Source organism: Chelonia mydas, chromosome 1 (assembly GCF_015237465.2).
Source record: "Chelonia mydas isolate rCheMyd1 chromosome 1, rCheMyd1.pri.v2, whole genome shotgun sequence".
NCBI lineage: Eukaryota > Metazoa > Chordata > Testudines > Cheloniidae > Chelonia > Chelonia mydas.
The window spans coordinates 62335813-62361260 of NC_057849.1; the positions used below are offsets into that span (position 1 = coordinate 62335813).

The window sequence follows — 25448 nt, forward strand, 5'->3', positions numbered from 1 at the left end:
TTTAACTACCGGAAAGGGGGTTCCAAAGAGGATGGATCTAGACTGTTCTCAGTGGTAGCAGATGACAGAACAAGGAGTAATGGTGTCAAGTTGCAGTGGGGGAGGTTTAGGTTGGATATTAGGAAAAACTGTTCCACTAGGAGGGTTGGTGAAGCACTGGAATGTGTTACCTAGGGAGGTGGTGGAATCTCCTTCCTTAGATATTTTTAAGGTCAGGCTTGACAAAGCCCTGTCTGGGATGATTTAGTTGGGGACTGGTCCTGCTTTGAGCAGGGGGTTGGACTAAATGACCTCCTGAGGTCCCTTCCAACCCTGATATTCTATGAATTGTAGAAGGTATCCTCTTCTAAAGAAGCAAGAAACATTTTAACAAATCTTTCAAGTGATCTTTCCATCTGTAAAAGGATTAATAGTAAAGTAAACATGATGGGAAAGATTATACCTGCATTCTTTTAGTTAGTTTAATTAACCACTAACATATTTTTTAAATCTGGGCACCTATTCAATAATAAGAACACAGATGCTCACCCAGAGTAAATTTGTGGTATTTTAGATACTGTATAACCCAACGCTTAATGAAAATTTCCAAAGCTGATAAGATGATTCTTCTGACAGAATAACAGCTGCTTTATTTTAACATCACTTTATTTTATTTTTAGAGGGGAGGGTGGAGGAGAAAGGAGAATTACACAGGCTGTATTATGACCCAGAGAAATTACATGTGTTCCTGAGAGTTGAACATTTTTAATTAAGAAGGGGTAGAATTTGAGGGATTGAGTGGGCGTGATGGCATGTTATTTGTTTAGTTTACAAAAATCAAATGAAATAATATTACAGTGACTTCTGTTTTTTTAGGCTAAAAATCATAGTTTTATTCTTGAATTAAAATTTTTGGAGGATGTATGTTAAAGCTGATAACTTCTCTAAGCGCTAATAAAATATATTTCTGACTCAAAAGATCTTACACATGCCATCAGTTACATTTTCGCTTGATGTTCCACCACGTTACTACTTCCATAGTCTGCACTAAGTTTTTTAAACAAGGTTTACATGCCACGCAGGTGGGTGGGATGACTCTGGCAGACATGACAAGAGCTCAAGCAGCTGATTTGCGGTTCTGGGGATGGAGGATACTCATTGGCCAGTTGAAGGCCTTTTATCTATGAGCTAGCTAGCTGCCTGCATTGCAAATTGTTTCCACTGGCCTTGTCTTTAGCCAGTTGTGCTGTGTTATTACTAAACAGTCCAGGTACAATGGAATCAGGTCACATGGAGAAATTTTATTTTGTAGATTATGGATAATGGGGGAAGAAATCTATGCTGGCGATGAGGAAGGGACTTAAAAAGACTCTCTATGTATAGAGAAATTGTTGCTGCACAGTATTAGCTATTAATAGAATTGTATGATTCACTATGTTGAATTAGTTCTGTGTGAAGAAATGCAGTCACTTAAAATTGATTCAGAATGTATATCCAGGCTTTTTGTGTAGAATTTTCCTACATAAGCATTTGCTGAGGCAGATATTGTGAAGGTGGCATTCCATAACTATAAATACAGTTGGAAGACATAGGGCAAAGCACTAGTTTCTCTATGAAACAGTATTTTAACCTGTTCAGATGGTTTTTTGTTTTATTTTGTTTTTAGACTTTTCCACATATTAAGCATTTACTATAGTAAACAGGCAGCTAGTAGAGAAAAATATAGAAATGTTTATATAATCAGATTTGCTTCAAAAGCTGAAAGGAGCCGATTATAATGCATGGGTGGGTATTCCTAACACCCTTAAGGCAGTGAATTACTGTCCATGTGACTAGGCTGAAAGAGAGCACATACAGCATATGAGACAAATATAAGCAATGTGGCAGAAGGTGAATTTTGTAGACAATAGAAGCTCCAATATGTTAAATTTTAACTGAATATATTCACCACCCTTTAGTTCTGAGTTGTTTATTTTCACTTCTTTTTGTTTGGTCATTTAGTTTTAGTGTGTTTGAACATATACTAAAGCAGTCAGTTAATTAAAAAACACAATAATCCAAGCCAGTGTGTTATACATTGCAGAAAAGTAAAAAGGAAACAGGTGCTTGATAACTTTTTATTCTGGCAGGGATAAGTGATGGAATATTTGAAAAGATGCAGCATAGTTTTTCCCTTTAATTTAAATATATGTCTTCTATCTTAAACACCTTTAAATTATAGTTATTGTTAAATTTTGTTGTCAATACGTGAATTACATAAATATTTCATATGCAAACACCTAACCTTCTGACACACAATTATACTCTTGTGTGGCGATAATAATTTTTAAACGATCGCCACTCCTACATTTGTTCTCATTTTGTTTGCAGTAGTAAATGATGGTTTGTGAACCTGGAGAAGAGGAAAAGACAAATAAATTAAAAGTTTATGTGTGGCAGCAAGGGAATGCTCTTTGTGTGCCAAAGACAAGAAATCAGTCTTTAGCATTGTACTGGTGAGGCTGCATTCTCTGTTTGACCTTCAGTGAGGTTATTTTCTGTAAGGGCTTATCTACACTTACGGGGGGATCAATGAGTGGCGATTAATGGATTGGCAGTCAATTTAGTGGGTCTAGTGAAGACCTGCTAAATTGATCGCAGATTGCTTTCCTGTCGACTCCTGTACTCTACTGGATCAAGAAGAGTAAGAGGAGTCGACGGGAGATGCTCTCCCGTCGACATCGCATATCGTGGACCCCACAGTAAATAGGTCTAAGCTACGTCAATTTGAGTTACGCTATTCACGTAACTCAAATTGTGTAGCTTAGATCAAATTTCCCCTGTAGTGTAGACAAGTCCTAAGATTCTTCTTACCCCTGGGTGGAGAGAAAAAGGGTCTGATGATCTCTCCTACTTGTCTGACCTACAGATTGAACAGGCAAGAGGAAAGGATGAAGATGTCTGGTACTCAACATTAATAAAGTATTGCCAATCCCTCCAGCCAATTTTATTCTAGGTCTTAGTGTGTTAGGCTTTGGGGTTACTTACATGGCTTCTGTCTGCAGAGTGATCAAATATGGCATAGACTTAATAAACATAGCTCCACAAAGAAACAGTGGCTATGATTGTTTAGAGCCTGATCCTGCAGGGTACTGAACAACCTCATCTCCAGTTGACGTTGGATGGAGGATTCTCTCCAGCTTGCAGGATTAAGCCCTTTTTAAAATAATAATTAAATATTTGGCTTTACATTTTCAAGAGATTGAACAAACATTAATCCAAACAACACCCTTGTGAAGCAGATGAATGTTGTTCCCATTTACAAACTGGGAAACTGAAACAGATGGTGCACTGGGCCACAGAGCAAGTGATGGAGAGGAGAATATACCAGTAAAGTGCTCAGTAGATTAGTTAATGAGAACAAAAAGAGAAATGCATTTGTAGATAGCTTTCCAATGTGCAGTAGCTTTTACTGTTAGAAAGCTTTCCTCAGCGAATAGCTGGTTTATTAAAAATTCCTTTGCCAGGGAAATTTTCTATTTGTAAGTTATTAAAATATGCAATTTAAAAATTCAAAGATTTTTTTGGAATACTGTTGCTGGTAGCTAATTCAGAAATAATGGATTCAGTCCTCAGATGTACTCTTTATCCCTGAGAGGAGCGGGGGGCAATGGGGGTGCTGTTTGTGTCTCCCCACTCCTGATCTTTGACTCATCTGGGGGCTTGTTTCTCAGAACAGCTCAAAACTGTGCCCAACTGGCCATAACCGTAAGGGGGATTGCCATAGTGCACTGTGTTCTGGCTGTGTTACCCATCTCATCCACTCCCTGCCACATGCTAGAATGGCCCCAGCTGCATTGGGGGAATCCCCAGCTGAGGAAAGCTGACTGCATTTTGGATCCTTTATGACATAGAAACATTGCAAAAGGACCAGAGCCAGGATCAGGAGTGAGCTTAATGTATGTTGAATATTTTTATTACTAATGAAAAAAAGAGGTTAATCGAAAATTAAACATGCCTTCTCCTATCTTCAAAACAGTATCTCCTATAATAAGGTTGGTCACTGTTCCCTGACCTTTTCTGTGCGTAGAGATAACGACATACCCATTGGTTCCTATTTCACATGATGCTTTCAGACGTTTCCTTCTATTTTTATCAACCTGGGTGTAGCTTCTAGGCTTCTGACTTTAGGCTGAGAGTAACCGATGCCATCCACTTTGTTTGCTTTGATTTGGGAGTCTGATACAGCGCAGCATATTCAGGAAACAGTTTTTCAAGGGTGTTCACTGTATATGCTTTTCTGTATCAGATTCGTTGTATATACCAGATCTGCCTGCTAAGCTATTATACACTGTGTAATTTAAATTGAAGGGTCAAATTCTACCTTCGGTTACACCCATAATTTCCCCCAAAGAATAACCAAAGATGGAATTGGGGCCAAAATATTCTAATTTCAAACAGAATTATATGCAAAGTAGCATATGACAACAGGCAGGAGAAATATAAATGATTGCATTACAATTTTCTCATTTTTGAATACTAAATTATTTGTCTGGAATTGTAATTGAGGTGTTGAGTAAATATTGCATGCCATATTGCAACATCCAACTAATTTACATCTGAGTTGCTATTATTTACTTGTATAAACAGTTGCACCTGGAGACCGCAAGTGAAATCAGCGTCACATTATGCTAGGCACTGTATAGAAACATATTAAAAGACAGTCTCTGCCCTGAAGATCTTATAATCTAAACAGAAAAGAGAGACAATGGATGGGAGATAGTATCATCCCCATTTTACAGATGGGGATCTGAGACACAGAGAGTTTTAAATGATTTGCTCTAAGTCACACAGGAAGTCAGTCTGTGAATTAAACCCAGATCCTCCCCGAGTTCCGGGCTAGTGTCTTAACTACAAAATTATCTTTCCTGTCTGTCTAATTGAGTAGAAAAAGTTACCCATTGTTGCTGCTTCAAAAGATATTGCCGCCCCCCAGATCTGCCTTTTAGTAATGCTGTTTTAGGTGATACTATTGGAGAATGTTTCAAAACCATCACATTTGTAAATTTTGTCTATTTCATACATACAAAAGAGTAAACAAATGGTAGCATGGTTACTGGTATTTGCTCAACTTGAAGCATGCAGGTCATGCTGTAGATGAAGCCAAAACTTGGGTAACCTTGTAGGCATTACAACTTACGAGAGATATATTTTGTTTTTTACATTGCTAGTTACATTATGCAATTTTTGTCAGTTTTGATTTTTTTATGTTGCATTGCAAATGTCCTGAATATAAATTGTGGCTGTGGCTTTATACAATAATTCACTTGAAGACTGATTGTACCTCAGATGGAGTTTGTAAGTTCAGATTTGTTATTTGCTGCTTCTACCAGGTAATGCATTTAAAAAAATATTTTCTTGCAGGTCCATCTTTCCTATCCATTCCTCGTTCAGAATAGTTGCCCTGGCCGAGCCTCCTGTCATAGGAAGTAGCACAAAGCAATGGTTAGGCCCAGAGTTTCTAACTCTGTTTCTGTTCCATAATGTTAAATCCTTCACCAGGAATGAAGAAATTCAAGTTATTAAAGAAATGGTAAGCACTTGCAATGGTTTGGCCAGTTATTAATATTGGTTCCTATTTAAAATGCTGAATATGATTATGAACTGGAATATTTTAATATACCATAGATACTCCCTTTTCTTATATGATGTGAAATCCTTTCACACAGCCTAAGTGACTCCTTGATTTTTAAGTCTAGGGTATCTTCTACTGTAATTAGTATAAATTCATCTTGGTAGTTTTCTATTACAGTATATTTTCATATTTTGTGACACAGTTATTCCTTTTGGTTATTTGAAATAAATGTATATGCAGTACATACATGCAGGCTGTGTTTATGTAGGTGCATACGTGTATGTCTATATAAATTACATATGCACACATGAAATATATATCAAATAATTTTTTTGTCTTTTAAACAGATTCCAAATGTGCCCATGGTTGCGGTGGAACAGTTGTTATCGTTAACACACAAGCTTCGGGAGACAAATGACCCCACAGTGAGTCTAGTTTTTCAGATTTGTGTTCTACTTGTTGTCATTATATGTGTAGTTGTTTTTAGAGTCAGGATTTTATCTCTACTCAACAAAGGAATTATTTTCTCCAGCAATGTGAGGATGCTTCCTTATTTCCTTACGTTCTTTGCCTTATGCTGACCTATCTTGACCAGTGGAGGCTGGATTGGGCTCATTCTGGAGCCAATTCCTTCACTTCTTGTATGGCCACAGGAGCAGAGTGTGCTGCCAGCATGGTATTCGTAGACCCTGCCTGCATGGGATTTGAGAAACCAGCCTTGGAAATCCAACACGGGTTCTTGTGCTATATACATGTGGCACCTTTTTTATTTTTAATATACTCATTTAGGACCTAATTAAGCAAAGCACTGAAGCATATACATAATTTTAAGCATGTATGCTCAAATTCTAGTGAAGTCATGCAGTATTATAACATGTACATCATAGTCAATATGAATTAAGCAAATGCATAAAAGAGGAATGGGACTTAAAAGCACGTGCTGAATAGGGATGGACTAAAGCATATGCTTAAATTGTTTACTGAATTTATTTAAAATCGCCTCCCCTTAACAAATACTGTTATGTGTCATACAGTGCTTTAGTAATTGTAAGTTTGATACCTGGATTTGTTTTGGGATTACTTGGGCAGGGAGGACTATCTAACCATTAGAAAATGCAGACAGGGAGGTAGGGAGATGGGGAAAAGAGGAAAGTGCTCAGAACTGTTGGTAGTATTACTGTGGTAGGCAGTTCTACTAAAGCAGTAATGTAAAAAAAAAAAAATTACTACTGGCACAAAAACTGCAGAACTCTTTTAAAACTGATACAGTCAAGACTCAGTTTTAAAAATTAATTTCAATGGCAACTAAAATAGTGAATTGATGTTTTACTTTTTGCAATAAAAAGTTTCAAACATTTTTATTGGAGCCACCCAACATGAGTGTATAGGTGTGCACATGTAACTTGTGTTAGGTTAGGTTATACACAGTAATCTACTTTCCTCAACTCTCAGGAGGTTAGCACCAGTAATAGTTTACCACCATGTTACTGTTTAGATTTTTGATTGGCTGCATTCCAGGAAGAAATAAAGTGCACTGTCCACATCTTAGCGGACAGCAATTTTGTTTCACATGAGATGAAGTATTTGTAGTCCATTAGTAACCAAGGATGACATTAGAAATAAATCTTTTAAAATCAGCAGGTCTGGATAATTTCCACCCAAGAGTCCTAAAAAAGGTGACTTGAGGAGATCTTTGGCCTGCTATTGTTCATGTTTAATAACTCTTGGAATGCTGAGGAAATTCCCCAAGACTGGAAAAATGTTAATGTTGGGCCAGTATTCAAACAGGGCAAGTGGGATGACCTGGGTAAGTATAGGCCAGACATCAATCCTAGACAAAATAATGGAAAAGCTGATACAGAATTCAGTTAATAAAGAACTGAAGGATGGGATTATAATTAGGGACAGTGAACATGGTTTTATGGAAAAATAGGTCTACCAGAAAAAGCTCATTTCATTCTTTAGTGAGATTACAACTTTGATTAAGTAAAGTGTGGCGAGGTAAGATACTTAGATGTTTTTATCAGGTGTTTGAGTTAATACCATATGACATTTTGATTAAAAAATTTCCATTATACAATGTCAATAAAGCAAACACTAAATGGATTAAGAACTGCCTAAATGACAGGTCTCAAAAAAAAGGAGTTGTTCGTGGGGGAATCATCACTGAAGAGGGGCCTATATACTAAGCCCACAGCTACTCAGTTTTTTTACCAGTGGTCTGGAAGCATATATAACATTTGTGGCTGATAAGAAAGATTGGCAGAATGATAAATAATGGTGAAGACAAGGTGGTCATACAGAATGTTGTGAATTGCTTGGCCAGCTGGGCCCATTCAAACAAAATATATTTAATATAACTCGAGCCTTACCAAATTCATGGCCTTGAAAAATATTTCGCGGAGCGTGAAATCTGGTCTCTTGTGTGCTTTTACCCTATACTACAGATTTCACAGGGGAGGCCTGCATTTCTCAAATTGGAGGTGCTGACCCAAAAGGGAGCTGCGGGGGTGTGTGTGTGTGTCACAAGGTTATTTTAGGGGGGGTTGTGATTTTACCACCCTTACTTCTGCACTGCCTTTAGAGCTGGGCAGCTGGAGAGCGGTGGCTGCTGACTGAGGGCCCAGCTCTGCAGGTAACAGTGCAGAGGTAAGGGTGCAATAAATTTGTTAGTCTCTGAGGTGCCACAAGTACTCCTTTTCTTTTTGCGGGTATAGACTAACACGGCTGCTACTCTGGAAAAAAAAAAAAACCATACCATGTGATCCTCACTTCTGTGCTGCTGCCTTCAGAGCTGGGTGGCCAGCCAGCTGCTGACTGATGGCCGAGCTCTGCAGGCAGCAGTGCAGAAGTAAGAGTGGCAATACCATACCTTGCCATCCTTACTTCTGCGTTGTTGCTGGCAGCAGCTCTGCCTTCAGAGCTGGGCTCTCGGCCAGCAGCCACCGCTTTCCAGCTGCCCAGCTCTAAAGGCAGTGCTGCCACCTGCAGCAGCACAGAAGTAAGGGTAGCAGTACCGCACCCCCCCCAACAATAACCTTGCAACCTCCCCACAACTCCTTTTTGGGTCAGGACCCCTACAATTACAACACTGAAATTTCAGATTTAAATAGTTGAATTCATGAAACTTATGATTTTAAAAATCCTATGACCGTGAAATTGACCAAAATGGACCATGAATTTGGTAGGGCCAAATCAAGCGAGTAGAAAAGTTCATCTACTTGGGCAGCACCTGTCACAGTTCAGGGCAATTGCACCTGTATTTCCGCCCTGTGGTCCAGCAAGGTTCCCAGCTCCTCAGCCATCACCTCTTCGGGCTGGAGACCCACATCTCTCTCACTCCTAACCAAGATTTTTCCAGACTTCACAGTTCCCTGTCTACACTGTAAGTTTCCCAGCAAGACAGACTGCCTAAGCAGGCCTGCTTTGCTTTCTCCTCAAAAGCTATAAACAGCATAATTGCCCACAGTTATAGTTTCAAAACAGCTCTTTCTATACAAGCATATTTATTCTTAAGGTGATAGAATTACAGAGCAAACATATTAAAAACAATAAAAGAACCTACACACATTCTAATAACTTAGGCAGGATCTCCCCTATCCCCCCAACTCCAGCAAGGGCTATCGCAGGTGATCAGTCCTTCAAATCCCACCTAGGGGATTTTCTGTGGTTACAAGTTCAAAACAGGTGTTAGTTTAGAACAAGTACACAGCCTACACCAATCAGCCTGTTTCTTTGTACATCTTGTGCCTTTGATCTTGTCCTCATGTAATAGGTGATCGGCGGACAGTAGCTCTCACCTCAGGGCATATCTTCAAAAGGCTGGGATTTTGCATGTCTGGGTGGTGGTATATTTACATTTACTAGAGCAGTGGTTCCCAGACTCGTTCCACCACTTGTGCAGGGAAAGCCTCTGGCGGGCCAGGCTGGTTTGTTTACCTGCTGCGTCCGCAGGTTCGGCCGATCGTGGCTCCCAGTGGCCGCGGTTCGCTGCTCCAGGCCAGTGGGAGCTGCTGGGAGCGGCGCGGGCCGAGGGATATACTGGTTACTGCTTCCAGGGGCTTTCCCTGCACAAGCGGTGGAACAAGTTTGGGAACCACTGTCCTAGAGATTTCTTGCGAAACCCATCTAATTTTGTTTGTCTCAAAAGTTCATTCATGTCTGGCACATGGTTTAAAATAGTTCGTTGAAGCTCATAACCCTTCCCAAGGTTTAAGTTGGTCATTGGGTACATCCCTCCACCCTTCCCCTCGACATTACATACAATTTCACAATAATACATAAAGTTTGCATTTTTAATACAATGAAATCCAAAGATATTTAACCTTAACACAATAAGGATTTTCAAGGTTATTGCAGGAAATTGTCGTACCTGTCAGAGTAACTTATTGGCCAATGGAGAGCTCAAAAAGGAAGTGACATCAAGGATAGGAAAAGCATTCACAGCATGTACTAAACTTAACAACGTAGGGAAATCAAATATATATAGCATCAAAACAAAACTGAGAATTTTCAGTTCAAACATAATCTCATTGATAACATACAGCTGTGAGAGTTGGAGATCTACTAAAACTATACACCTTCAAAAAATAAGTGCCTAAGAAAGATTCTGGTCATTGGTTGAAACGATTTCATTACAAACAAAGAGATCCGAGAAATCCTGAACCAGCAGCTTGTTTCCACCAGGATCAGATGGATGTGCTGGACATGTTTGGGGCATGTACTCCAGATGACAACACACAGACTCCCACATGAAGCTGTCAAGTGGAAACCAAGTGGTGTGAGGAAACAAGTACCCCCAAGAGAAACCATGACGAAGAATTCTTAGGGAGGGTAGAACAGTTGATCTCAACACCATATAGCAGATGGAAGCAGTAGCAAATGGCATAGAGGAGTGGAAGAGACTAGTGTCCACCAGGGGGGCCAATATCGGTGCAGGAAGGATGGAGGGGACTTGAATTAATGACTGAGAAGAGCCACAAAAATGATTTGAGGGCTCCCTTACGGCGTGAGACTTAGCTCAATTTATTTAGCTAATTAGAAAGAAGATTGAGAGGTGACTTGATTAGTGTATAAGTACACTCATGGAAGAAAATAGTGGGTACTAAAGTGCCCTTTAGTTTAGCAGAGAAAGGCATAGCAAGAACCAGTGACTGGAAGCTGAAAGCCAGATACATTCAAATTGGAAATGTGACACACATTTTTAACAATGCAGATGATTAAGCACTGGAACAAATTACCAAGGGAAGTGGTGGATTCTCCGTCTATTGATATCTGCTAAATAAGACTGGATGCCTTTCTGGAAATTATGTTTTAACCAAACACAACTAAGGCTTTAGTCAAACACAAGTAATTAGGCTCAATAGTTGGTAACTGGATGCAGCTTAATGGCCTGTGATATACAGGAGGTCAGACTGGATGATGTAATGGCCTTAAACTGTATGAATCTATGAATGAATAAAAGGAAGTGAACCCGATACTTCTTTATGTATTTATTGCATTATTGGCATGTATGTGGTTCTTTAACAATATATATTACAAAAGGGAATGTATTTGTTTGTAAAGTGTTTGGTGTCTGAACAGAGCGATTAAAAAAAGGGTCTCTCTAACATCCATAGCATTGTGAAATATCCAGAGAAAGTGTATGCTATCAGACAAATGATTCACTGTCGGAAGATACCTGTAGATGAGTATGATATCAGATGTGCATATATGTATATAAAATAATCATACACATCACAGGTTGGGCGATATATATATCTATATATCTATCTATCTCATATATATATAGATAAAAATAGCATGCCCGTGCTGAGCGTTGACATGTGTGTTTCACGTCAGTGGTTCCCTTTATTACTTTCAGATTATCAAAATGAAACATTTTGATTGACCCAAACCAAATTATTTTTATGACTTTTGGTTCACGAACATTTTTGAGATTTTTGATTTTTCATTTCAATTTGAGATGGGAAAAATTTCCGAAATCTCAAAAATTTTCATGAGAGGAAAACCTTTTCCTGCCCAGCTCTACTATTTAATTAATAACAGTCCATTTTGTAAATGGACCCAGCAGAGACTCAAGAATGAATGGGCTTGGATCTTGAACTGTTATCTTGATTCTACAGGTGGTCTCACTCAGGCAGAGTTTAGAAACGTTGGCAGGACGGTGTGGAGAAGCTTGTATTTTTGTCACCCATGCTATGTACTTATTTTGTGGATTCATAAATTAGGCCAGAGGATACCATTATGATCATCTAATCTTTACTGTTGCATAACACAGCACACAGATTTTTATCTGATAACTTGTGGTTGAACGAAAGGATTTATTTTAGAAAGATCTCCAGTTTTGATATAAAGACTTCAATTTCTTCCAATAGTTAATTTACCCTCATTGTAAAATTTGCATCTTATTTCTAATTTGAATTTTTCTGACTTCAACTGTTAGACCCTTGCAAACATTATTGTCTTTGCTGCTAGATTCAAGAACCCATTAGTAGTTTGGTCACCATAGCTACTTCTGTCAGCTACTTCTGAAAAAACTACACCCCTGACCAGCATAGCTGTGCTGACCTAGCCCAACACAGACGCAGCTATGTTGACGGGAGAATGCTTTTGTCAACATAGCTGCTGCTGTTTGCAGAGGTGGTATTTCTACACCAATGGAAAAACCTCTGCCATTGGTGTAGGCTGTGTCTACATTACGGGATTATGCCATTATGGATTATGCCATTATTATACATTATGGATTATAGCTATACCAGTATATTCTCCGTAGTGTAGACATACCCTCAGATGAATCAGATACCTTCTTCCTATGTAATTACAGATTGCAATCAAGTAGTCTCTTAATCCTCTCTCTCTTTGATTAAATTAAATAGATTGAGCTCCTTTAGTGCTCATTATAAGGCACATTTTCCAGACTGTGAATCATTTTGATAGCTCTTTTTGAATTGTCTCCAACTTTCAATATCCATTGGAATATGTGGACACCAGAACACAAGAACGGCCCTACTGGGTCAGACCAAAGGTCCATCTAGCCCAGTATCCTGTCTTCCGACAGTGGCCAATACCAGGTGCTTCAGAGGGAATGAACAGAACAGGTAACCATCAAGTGAGCCATCGCCTGTTGCCCATTCCCAGTTTCTGGCAAACAGAGGCTAAGGACACCATCCCTGCCCATCCTGGCTAATAGCCACTGATGGACCTATCCTCCATAAATTTATCTAGTTCTTTTTTGAACGCTGTTGTAATCTTGACCTTTACAATGTCCTCTGGCAAAGAGTTCCACAGATTGTTCCACAAATACTTCCTTTTTGTTTGTTTTAAACCTCCTGCCTATTAATTTCATTTGGTGACTCCTAGTTCTTGTGTTATGAGAAGGAATAAATAACACTTCCTTAATTACTTTCTCCACACCAGTCATGATTTTATAGATCTCGATTGTATTCCCATTAATCCATCTCTATTCCAAGATGAAAAGTCCCAGTCTTATAAATCTCTCCTCATATGGAAGCTGGTCCATACCCCTAATAATTTTTGATGCCCTGTTCTGTATCTTTTCCAATTCCAATCCGTCTTTTTTGAGATGGGGTGATCAGATCTACACGCAGTATTCAAGGTGTGGGCATACCATGGATTTATATAGAGGCAGTATGATATTTTCTGTCTTATTATCTATCCCTTCCCAAATGATTCCCAACATTCTGTTCGCTTTTTTGACTGCTGCTGTCCCTTGAGTGGATGTTTTCAGAAAACTATCTACAGTGAATCCAAGATCTTTCTTGAGTGGAAACAGCTAATTTAGACCCCATCGTTTCATATGTACAGTTGGGATAATGTTTTCCAATGTGCATTACTTTGCATTTATGACAGGTTTCAGAGTAGCAGCCGTGTTAGTCTGTATTCGCAAAAAGAAAAGGAGTACTTGTGGCACCTTAGAGACTAACAAATTTATTTGAGCATAAGCTACATCCGATGAAGTGAGCTGTAGGTCACGAAAGCTTATGCTCAAATAAATTTGTTAGTCTCTAAGGTGCCTCAAGTCCTTCTTTTCTTTTTGCATTTATGAACATTGAATTTCATCTGCCATTTTGTTGCCCAGTCACCCAGTTTTATGAGTGTTCAAGTAATGCCCTGGACAGTACTGTATAAGTAGGTAATACAATCTCCCTATTCTTGCCCATTATTCCCTTGTTTATACATCAAGGATTGTGCTATCTCTTTTTGCTCTTTCACATGGGGAGCTCATATTCAGCTGGTAATAAATAGAAGACTTCGATTTCCAGGATGTCAATTCTGTTACAAATGCCAAATTCATTGAAAAATAATGGACATGAGATGATCTGAAATCAGGATACTGTATCTCTAATATATGCAGAGGCATGTCATATAAGTTGAGGCAGTGCCATACAGTACTGCAAGAAACGTTCAGATAAATCAGCTTTAACACAAGTAATTTAATTTTCACTTATTTGTCTTTTTGCTGTAATTCCTAATAATATCAATAAGTAATAATAATTAATAATATAATTTTAACACATCTTATATAGCACACACATCAATGAAATCATAATGCTGACATTTTGATTACATAATTATTTCCATGGTAATAGATTCCTGCCACAAACACGGAATTCTGACCTGTGAAGGATTAAGTGGTGCAAACTGGGATATGAGGACGAAAGCACCTGTTTAAGACCAAAATTTTGAAATAATTGCTTTCAATGTAAATAGTTTTTTTCCAAGTTTGTTCCAGTTTAAATCCAAGAGGGCGATTAATAAAATTACCTTTTATTTTTGGCAGGCACAGTCACTGGCATCATCTTTGTCCACACGACAGCTATTACGAATTTGTCGTCGGCTATCACAGTATCCAGATGAAAGTCTTTACCATGCTGTCAATAAAGCCTGTCTTTCCAGGTAGCCATACTAATTTTACTGTGAAAGTTTAAAGTTCAAAGAAACAATTGCTAATATGCTAAAAAGATGGCTTAAATTTTTTTAAAGGAGTTAGACATTAAAAGTAGAACTCCTACTATTCCGATCCTCCCTAATCAAAGAATGTTAGATTTCACTTCTATGGAATTCCCAGATTTCAAACATCATTTGAAACAAATCATTCAGCACTTCTTTCTAATCTGTGTGTGTGTGGTATATGCTTAATGACTTAATAGAAATAGGTCTTCAGAACTAATGATTGTCAAAAATGTGATGCTGTCTCAAAGATAAAATATTACTCAGGATTGTATTAATGGAATACAATGTGGTTAGGTGTCAGTTGGAGGTTTGTATTTAGTTTTAGGCATTGCATTTTTTAAAAAAGTTGTAGACAACTCAGATATTGCAAAGGAAGGCAACAGCAGTTAGAAAAAGTTCTGAAAATATGAGTGACGAAAATCTAAGGGCCAAATTCTCCAAGGTACAGAGAATCTTAAGCTGTCCAATTCTGGGGCCTGTATGATCTGGGATCAGTCACAGCTGAAGGATCTGGCTCCAATTAACTGTGGAAGGAACAACGTCATTGTCCCCTCAGCATCCTAACTCGTTCGTCATTACAGCTTCTTCACAGGAATCCCACATAACAATGTAGTGCTTTAAAATGAGCATTTATGTTAATATAATTTTGGGACTGAAATTTAGATTAAGTCTAAAGGATACTTGGCTGCTACAACTTTCCGTATGTTGTGATTGTATTTTTTTTTTAAACTCATATAACTTTGGAATTAGTAGTTATTGATGTGGGGAGAGGAAATTGGACAGTTTCCAATAGCATGAGGACCCAGTTCCTTTGCTAAGCACAGATAGAGTAAGTGAGGAGTTGGAAACTGTCAGAGTGGGACAGGATTTGTTATTATTTAGGGCATGAAGTCAGGGTGAAGTGTCACATTGATCTTGGAAGACAAAAAGAACCCTGAGAAAAGTAAAAACTGACCTTCCTTTTTTCCCCCCTCCTTGGTTTAGGTTTTTGCCGAATCTCGCAAGATCAGCTTTACATAAAAATCTGCTGGATTCAGGGATTGAGATAAACCCGGATGATATTAGGAAACAAGAGGAAAAGGATTATAGTTGTAAGCTTCTGTCACCTTTTGTTTTTAATCTTTCATGAACATTACTCAACTGTTTGAACACAAAAAGATGTATTAAATGTTCCCTTAATTAAGTGTGCCCTGCTTTAGATACATCCCTTAGCCGTTGTCTTGCTAAAGAATGTACCTATATTTCTCTACGTACGTTCTCTAAATTTTCATAACTGTAGAACTTCCTAAATCTAAGTGATTCTTTATCATAGCCTGGCCCGTGGAATTCTGTATGTGACCTTTACATTTTTAAGTCTCCCAGATCAATGGGGCCCTTTTTCACTTTGCTTTATTGGGTCACTTTGCTACCTTCCTCTGTTAGCATTCTTGACAACTGCGTGCGTCATCCTTCTTGTTGTCCAGGCTTACAATTTTTGTGTGATTGAGTCTTCTAGATCTTTCTCCATTGCAGCACGTCCTCCACCTCCCCAATACTCTGCGCGTCCTCCTCTTTAATATGACCCAAATAAGCTCTTCTCGTTCATTATCGTGTTTGCAAAAGACCTTGGTCATCTCTCACTCTGATTATGGCAATCTGTCTCTAGTCTGGCTTTCCCTGTTCTCCCTCTCTGTACTATACAAAATATTACTGTTACAGACAACTTCTTCTCCCATCACTCTGATAACATTTCTTTCCCCTCTTTGGTTCCGTCTCTTACCACGTAAATTTTGTGCTCCCCCCCCCCCCCCCCCCCCGTTAACTTTGTACATATCATTCCCGCTTCCATCTTTTATCTCACTTCCTATCTCTCCCCCCCCCCCCCCCCCCAATTTACTCCTCTCTGTCCTCTGGCCTTCCTGTTTCCATCTTTTTTTCTTACACTCAGCTTCATGTTTACTGTCATGTACCATAGAGTCTGTCACTTCCTGTCCACTAAATCCTTCTTTTCAACTTATTTTATTTTCTTCTAGCCTCACCAGTACTCTTTGCTGTTCTTCTCCTGCATAGTTGTTGAGAGTTTTGTTATACATGTGTTTGTCTTGTCTGTTTTCATTGCTAGATCTTTAAAACAGGGGGACATGTCTTAACATATATTTGGAAAATGCTGTACCAGTAAAAATGTCTACAGCTACTGTATCTAGTAATGCAGGCTCTCTTCAGTTTCAAAACATATGTGGTATAAATTAGGGCCAAGTACTAACTTCATATAGGTAGGATAGTTTGAATTATAGTAATATGACTAGAGAGTCATTCCATTGCATTCAAAGTTTAGTTTTTTGCAAAACTGACACTAATATGCAAACTGTATATTACTTTATAAATCTGATTGAACCTGATTCATTAACAATGTGCAACATTAGAACTACCAAAAATACAACAGATTTAGTAAGTTCATGTTCATATTACCAGTAATTTTGTAATTCCACCATTTGCAAAACCATAGCAGAGTTAAACTAAACAAAATAAAAACAAACAATGGAGAGCAGTTTCTCAGTATTACAGTTCAGGTTTATCCAACCCAACAGGATGTCTGAATAGAGGAAAAGGGCAAGCATCTGTGGGAGGCAGAGTTGACTATCTGGAACTGCTGTGTTGTACCGTAACTCCTTGTAGCAGACTACTGTGGTTAGCCAATACAGTGGTTTTAATTATTTTTCTCTCCAAACTACTTCTGAATGTTTCCCCAACACATGCAAATTTAGCCACTTTTCACCGACATTTTAAATGTGCCTATTTTGTGTTGTTAAACCATTTGTATAAAATGTGCTGAATGGAGAAACCAACAGTGACTTTATCTTGCCTAAAGTTTAAAGGAAATGACTGGCATGCTGTTTCTCCAAGGGGTGAGTATGGTCAAACAGTTTTAATAACACTCAGTGATTAGAGGAAGGGAGTACCAAGTTAAGGCTGCAGCCAAAGCAGCTGTCACAATTTGCAGTGTTCTTTCTGATACTTGTCCCCCTAACATCACCAATTTGTCACATATTGTAATGGAATTGATTTTAAGCCTTAGAGCTTTATGCTATTCCTTTTCTGTCCTCTTTCTTCCGAAAGCTGGAAGCTTTGCTGTACCCATACATTGCAACAAATGTATGCATTATCTCATTACCAGTATTGTTGACCACATATCTGCAAATCAGTGTTCTAAGTAATTCTTTGTTTTTCATAAAATGTATAGGTGAAATACATAATGGGTTTCTGAGGATTGGATCTGCCACCATGCCTGTTTATAACCCCAATGAGAAAATGAAAGTGCCTGATGTTCTGTTTTATGAGAACACCCAGGTGAGTGCACTTCTCTGATGCTACAGATGCAATAGAGTTTGTTAAACATTGTAGTAAAGATTTTTTTAAATAGCATGTTGGTGAAGTGGTTGCGTCAGGCTGAAACAGTGATCCTTGAAAATTTTTAATCTTGTTGGTAAATTTGGTGCTCATTTCAGATGACTAGAGATCAAGCTTCTTAACCATCCCTTTGTGAAGAGATTATAAAAATCTTGTAGAACTTTAATAAAAAGTAAAGAAACAACTATTGAACCTGGATTTTGTTTATAGTGAATCAATAAAGTACTGTGTTGAGAGGTTTTATTATTGCAGCTTGCCTAAGCCACTATTCTTATAGGTAAACAGTTCCTTTTTAAGATCCTATTTTTAGAAGTTTATAACTTGAAGTTTGGCAGGTTGCAGTACACAATTTGGTTTAGGAATTACTTGTATATATTTTTAAAATACAAAAACAATTAAATTTTTGAAGACCTATCACTGTTCATAGTAATTTTATTTGTAACACTTTTTTAATACACAAACAATATGCTTATTAACAGCATACTGAGCCAAATCGTAGACTGATGCACTCCTGTTTAAATACATTTCAGTTATTATTCTAAAATGGACTCTCTAGAGTGCAGAAATTCAACAAAAGTTGCTGCAGCATAGTTTTCCTCCATTTATGTAGTCTGTGCACTTTCATTGGTTCTGAGTGTCTAACTTGTATAATCACTGTACAGGATTCTTAATAACTATATTACGTGCAAGTCCCAGGATTCTAATTGGCTGACAGACATTTTTAGCTAATCAGAGTGCAAGAATTGCTCGAGAACTATGCTGTATATATGCAAATCTTTAATATGGCTACTAGTGGTTAAAATCTCTGCTCTGTACTCACAATTATCATGCTATTTGGTGTTAATAGAAGTGTTGTTTCAGCCTCTCATGCTGTTCAGCTGACCCAGAGAAATTCCAAAATGTATATGAAGGGAAAGAGAATAAGAAAAATAACAAAAAGCAAAGATGTGGGTCTGCAAACGTGCTATGAAAGGGGAAGTGTTTTTCTCTAGCAAAGGCAGGTCCACTGCTCTTCACTAGAGAAGGCAGGTGTCTGGTCACCACAGCACTGAAGCGTCAGCTGTCAGTCCAGGGTATGCTTAGCCATAGGGCCTGCCCACTGAGTGAATCTCCTGAATGCTTTGCCATCCAAAGGCAGCATAGGCAGCTCCTGTGAAGTGTTTGCCTGTTAGCACTAGCTTTTAGAGCGTTGGCAGGGCCTCTTCCTTAGGGAGTTTCCTTTCCTTCATTTTTTCATATCATTTTCTTTCTTTTCCCCCTCATTTGCTGGTCCTCCACAGAGCAGAGCGTGCAGCCTCCACTGCATGGGCCCTGCTGGCAATGTGAATCTGTGAGAATCTTCTTAATTTTCCCTCGTAAAATTCGATGTTTGAGGTTTTGTTCTGTGCTATCATTTCAGTAAAGTACTTTAACTTTGGGACTCTCACAGATGAAATCCTAAACCCTAGAACAATGCTCTTGTGTGTGTGCTACTCTTTCCATCTTCTTGTTCAAGGAGGCAATAATTGCAGTGATTACAAATTGAAAGCACTGCAAAAATCTGAACCTGACCTATGTTAGAATATTATTTATCTGCTTTGTTTAGGTGTCACATTTTTGTTAAACATGTTGGCTAAAGGAAATTGCCCCAAATCTATCTTCCTAAAAAACTGTCAGAAAGTAACATATTACCAACTAAAAATAAGTTTTCTTCTTTAGTCCTGCACTGCCAGCTCCCACCCCAGTGTGACACACTAAAGTGCTCTGATGATGATTTCACAACCATAAAACTCTGCTGGAGAATGAAACTGGCAATATATTCCATTATTGTGTGATGTTGTTAAAAACCCAGCATTGAGTTATGCACACTTGCCCCCAAAACATTTCATGTTCCAGTGGGGTTTCAGCATTGCTGTGAAATCACAGCATGCTGCAACTGAAGATGTAGTACCAAAGCTGGAGCCAGCTATCTAAACTGGGCTGCATATTGTGAGACTCAGAAGAAGAACAATGATTTTTAGATATGTGCTAAATGCCCCAATCAGCCTCGCTTTTGGGGAGCATTGAATATGTATTGCCAAAGCTAGTGGAATTTTGACATTTCCATTTGCAAATCTCTTATATGAACATGACGTGATTGTAAATGTTCTCTGTATATCTCACTACAATACTAGCTTGGACCCTGTTGCTAGGAAAATTAGACAATTTCTAATGAGTACTTGCATTTATTGTGAAAAAACAGTTGTTTGAGGGAAACAACTTGAGCACAGTTATTTATACAATTAGGATTTGTTTGTTTAAATGAAGAATTGTGAGGAAGTACTCCCATGTTTTTAGCAATTAACTCAGAAAGTGTAATGGACGTGGCTTGCTGGGATACATGATGTTAAATCGAGACTAAAACTAATCGGGTCAGCTGTAAATTTACAGTGTATGCGTAAATACAGTAATTTGTCTTCAAGCCTTCTCCCCTACTCCTCAAAAATTATGGTGCATTTGATAGTCTCTTGACCTGGGTAGTTAGGATTTTGCAATATTAAACTTTGATTATAAGCATCATTAAAATATTGCCTTTTGTTCTGGTCTAAAGCGATTTGGAAAATCAAAACAGCTTTTGCAGTGTTCTAAATTGAATATTTCTGTATACTCAGTAATAATGCAGGAGTTACTGGTTTCAAGAAGCAAATACCAATGATGAGATGATGATGCTGAAAGAAAAAAATAGTATTATGCTACATTTATATAAAGACAGTTATTCCTTTTTCTAAGTACCCTGTCTGACCTACTTACAGATGACCTATTTTCACTAAATACAGAGGATACACAAGATTTTGATGCTAGTAAAGCAGCCTGCATTTTTCATGTTATCAGGCTCCTTAGACGATTGCATTATTTTTATTTGCAACAAATCTATTTGTTTGGAGCAAGTTTAGGTTGATATTTGTTTTCAAGTACATTACTAATTGTACATGTTAGAATGTTTTACAACATTTAGTTAGTATTAAATATATCAAGTATTTTAACAGTGGCTGTGATTAGTCAGTCTAATTCTGAGATTGTGAGAAATACACACACTTTTGATTTGGGATGGATTTTCATTGTTTTTTCTTGAAAATAAACTGTAATTGGAATAGAAACTTGTATTTGAGATGAAGTCAGAGGTAACTTGTATTTGAGATCAATGTCTCACCTTCAGGTGATATAAATGTGCGTAATTATAAACATATTGGATCAAATTCGTCTCTTGACTTAGTGGAGTTGTACCAGAGACAAATTTGACCATTGGGACTTTTCTTCATATCATACAAAAAATGTTCCTATTAGTTCTTGATTATTGTCGTTTGCTGTAATCTATTGCATGCTCTTTCCTCTCCGAAAGCTTGGGTAAAAGATGGACCTTGCTGCATGCCTTGAAGTTCAACAAATTCAAACTATTTTGATCCAGTGCAGGATGGGGGAGAGTTCCAAAGTTGTGGGTACTTCTGGAGAATGATTTGCCAGCCACTTTCTTTCTTTTATACCTCTGGCAGGGCTTCCAGCTCAAGAGTCTTCTCTAGGTACCGTTATGGACATAACAATAGTCATCTAAATTTGAGGTGACAGGGCTTGGTTTTGCAGTAGTAAAATCTGTGACCCAAAGAAACAGTCATAGTTTCCAGGCTAGACAGATCTCTAGCATCCATCACTGCTGGGGCTCTGGGGTCCCCCGCTGCTGGCTGGGAGCTGCAGGGGCCCCTGTGACTAGGAACTCCAAGGTTCCCTGCCCTCCGCTGCTTGGAGCTGCAGGAGTCCCCCGCCACCCTCGGCTTATCATTTTCCTTTGTGAGTTCATTTAAGAATATAGTAATTCTCTGGGTTCACCCACACAGCTTTATCGGGGCATTTAGTGCACTGGATGAGGCACACCACATGTTGTGATAGGCATGTGCAGGATCCATGGATCTTGAAAGGTGTATTGTCGGGAGTGGAGATATGTCTGCAGGTTTTGCATCTGTTCTGGCAGAGTCTGGTGCTTCTTTGAGTTGGTATGTCCTGGTCTATGGGGAGCTTGCTTCTGATGATGAGTTTGGAGAGGTTTGGGGGGTGGTTTGAAGGTCAGAAGAGGGGGTTAAGGAAAGATTTGTTTCAGGATGCTATCCACATAGAGTGCGGCTTGTACTTGTTTAATGATGCCCTGTATGGATTCCAGTGTGGAGTGGTATGGGACAACTAGGGGCGTGCGGGTGGCAGGGGTTTTAATTCTGTATTGAAGCAGGTTTTCTCGGCGTATTTGGGTGGCCCGTTCCATGATGCAGTCTACATACATACAGTCATTATATCAGTCCTTGCACTGTGGCTGACAAATATTAGCCAACCATACTAAAAGGAAATTCATTCTGAACAGTTATTGAGAAATACAGAAATCAGACACCTGACGCCAGTCAGAGTGCAGGATAGTATATCAATGGAGTTAAAAACTGTACTTCATTGTTTGTTACTGAATAGATTCCCTCTGCTCTGATTGAGACAATTCTATTTCATTAGAATACCAAATAAATAGATATAGATAAGGGTTCTGGTGAAAAATACTTTAAGTAATAATCTTGCATTTATCTTGTGTGTATAAGCACAGTAATTAAAATTCTTGTTTTCTTTGTCTCTAGCATATGATGGTGATGGAGGATATGCTAAAAGACTTTTTGCTGGGAGAACACCTTCTTCTAGTTGGCAACCAGGTAAGTTAAAACATATCTCTCTTTACACTGTGTGGACCACATTCACCATTGGTATAAGTAAGTGAAACTCTCTTTTGCTTTGTTGAAGTTGCATCTATCGTGCCATTGATAAATCTTCAGTTTCATGTGCCTACATCTGAGAATGTTATTGGAATCTAGTTTTAGAATAAGTAAATAACTACAGAGAAATCTAAACCTAAAAAGACAAATATACTAGTATTGTGTGTATATATATAGCCTTATTTGATAGGTACCTTAAATTACTTCTGTGCAGCAACATAGAAAACTGATTGTATATCAGATTCAGTCACTTTAGGTGCTCTTAAGAGTTGATAAGGACTCTTTCTTTTTGTCTGGTTAATCCTGCTCAGAATTCAGGGCGTGGGGTTTTTTTTTGTGTCCATAAAACACAGCTTGTTGATCACTGCCAGCACAGAAGTTTAAGTATGTTCCTATTAGTTCTTGATTATTGTCGTTTGCTGTAATCTAAGTAACAAGAGGCTAGATATTAGGAATTAATCCAGTTGACATATTTTAAATATTTTTAAAAGCAGCCACATTAAGATAAGCCTGCTTTTGTGCCATGAACACTATTACTTTCCCATTCAAGGTGCCAAGGTTTTCATCTTCTGCTTGCTTGCAAACGTTGTAATTAAAAAAAATCTATCCTTTTCTGTTCATTTAACTTAAGTTAAAAGTTTAATCTATGATTAGAAACTAAGTCTGATGTCACTGTTTTGTGTGATCTGTTTGATAGGGACTGAAAGATTAACTCTACCAACATTTCTTTAGTACTATAACACATATTTGTCTTTCACTTTCTATAACATGGGATCAGTGATGATTTGTGTGTTTGGGGTAGGGGAGGTCACAAAGTGCTGTGTGTTCAATTAGTTGAAGGTTTTTGTGTCTGTATGTGAGCGAGAGAGCGACAGAGAGACAAACTATACAACGAATAACTGTGACATTTAGGGGTTCATCCCAGACCAGTAAGGGGTTGTGTCACCACCTACCCTGTAGCCCTGGGTGCCTCTGTGCTGTGCAGTTTTGGCTCACATCCCTGATACCAGCAGCGTTCTCCCAAGCACAGTAGCCCCAGCATGGCTTTCCCCAGCCTGGTTACTCTATGCAGGGTGACACCAACAGCCCTTCCAGCCCTGAGCTTCCCCAAAATCATCTCCCCTGTTGAGTCCAGTCCCGCTCAATGGAACACACACTAAACCTTATCAAGCTTGCTGCTCCTTTAAAGAGATAGTACACAGTACCAGCCTGCTAGCTTGGCTGAGGGTTTCACTCTTCAGTTTAAAACACTACACTGAGATAACTGGTTGTGTAACAGAACAAGAATGAGTTTATTAACAAAGAACAGATATTTAAGTGACACCAAGTAGAAGTGATTGGGATAGAAATGGTTACAAACAAAAGTAAAATATGCTTCTAAGACTAAAACCTTACTTAGCAAACTGGAGTCTTTTGTTCAAAGTAGTTTTCTCACCACAGTGACAAACCAGTGGCCATCCCCCCACTGATTTGCCTGATGGCTTTGTCTACCTTGCATGTAAATTTAATTTCATGGTCTCTCCTTGGTTAATTTACGTTGGAGATACCTTCAAGGAGGTGGAATCACATTCCTTTGTCTAGGACTGGGTGACTTAAGCCCTGCTTCCCAAACACATTTTGCAAACATATTTCCATCACATATTTATAATTTTTCATATATCACCCATACATACACCATGCAATAATATGAATGACCAGCATGTTGCCATTTCTCATATGATATCTTACATGACACCTTTTAGATACAGATTATAACAATAGTGAGTTGTGGTACACTGAGCTGGTCAGGCCAGCTAAGACTCACTGCTAGATACCAGGGAGACTCTTACCTTCTGGCTGTCACAGTACCTAACAGTTTTGATCAGTTTGTCTTTGCACGTGCACAGTGATTTCCCTTTAGATACCCATGCACATCTCCCAAAGACTTCAGTGGGTTGGTATGCATCTTAGAACAGAATCTGATCAATAATGTTAGTGTATATGCGTGAGCTGTATCCTCCTTTTAACTGCAAAGGAAGATGTACAACTTGATCAGAGAAGTCTTTTTTTATGTTCTTGGACTTTTGGGTTTCCTCTCTCTTCCCCTATTTTCATCACCAAAAGCCACCACCACAGTGAGGAATTGCTTGAAGCTCCTCGGTCACATGGCAGCATGTATGTATGATCTTAAACATAAAAAAGAAGCTTACAAGAAGTGGAAGGTTGGACATATGACCAGGGAAGAGTATAAAAATATTGCTCGGGCATGTAGGAAAGATATCAGGAGGGCCAAATCGCACCTGGAGCTGCAGCTAGCAAGAGATGTCAAGAGTAACAAGAAGGGTTTCTTCAGGTATGTTGGCAACAAGAAGAAAGCCAAGGAAAGTGTGGGCCCCTTACTGAATGAGGGAGGCAACCTAGTGACAGAGGATGTGGAAAAAGCTAATGTACTCAATGCTTTTTTTGCCTCTGTTTTCACTAACAAGGTCAGCTCCCAGACTGCTGTGCTGGGCATCACAAAATGGGGAAGAGATGGCCAGCCCTCTGTAGAGATAGAGGTGGTTAGGGACTATTTAGAAAAGCTGGACGTGCACAAGTCCATGGGGCCGGACGAATTGCATCCGAGAGTGCTGAAGGAATTGGCGGCTGTGATTGCAGAGCCCTTGGCCATTATCTTTGAAAACTCGTGGCGAACGGGGGAAGTCCCGGATGACTGGAAAAAGGCTAATGTAGTGCCCATCTTTAAAAAAGGGAAGAAG

At 38.7% G+C, this 25448-nt stretch overlaps 1 protein-coding gene across 3 annotated transcripts in view; it reads left to right on the top strand.

The window, feature by feature from the left end:
• VWA8 (von Willebrand factor A domain containing 8) overlaps positions 1-25448 on the top strand; it is a 283177-nt gene that overhangs the window by 91603 nt on the left and 166126 nt on the right. For all 3 annotated transcript variants that reach the window (XM_037894686.2, XM_043533390.1, XM_007061314.4), the window contains exons 15-20: positions 5383-5551; positions 5941-6018; positions 14397-14512; positions 15554-15660; positions 17790-17896; positions 22579-22650. In XM_037894686.2, the coding sequence (XP_037750614.1) occupies positions 5383-5551; positions 5941-6018; positions 14397-14512; positions 15554-15660; positions 17790-17896; positions 22579-22650 (649 nt within the window). The remainder of the gene's footprint in view (positions 1-5382; positions 5552-5940; positions 6019-14396; positions 14513-15553; positions 15661-17789; positions 17897-22578; positions 22651-25448) is intronic.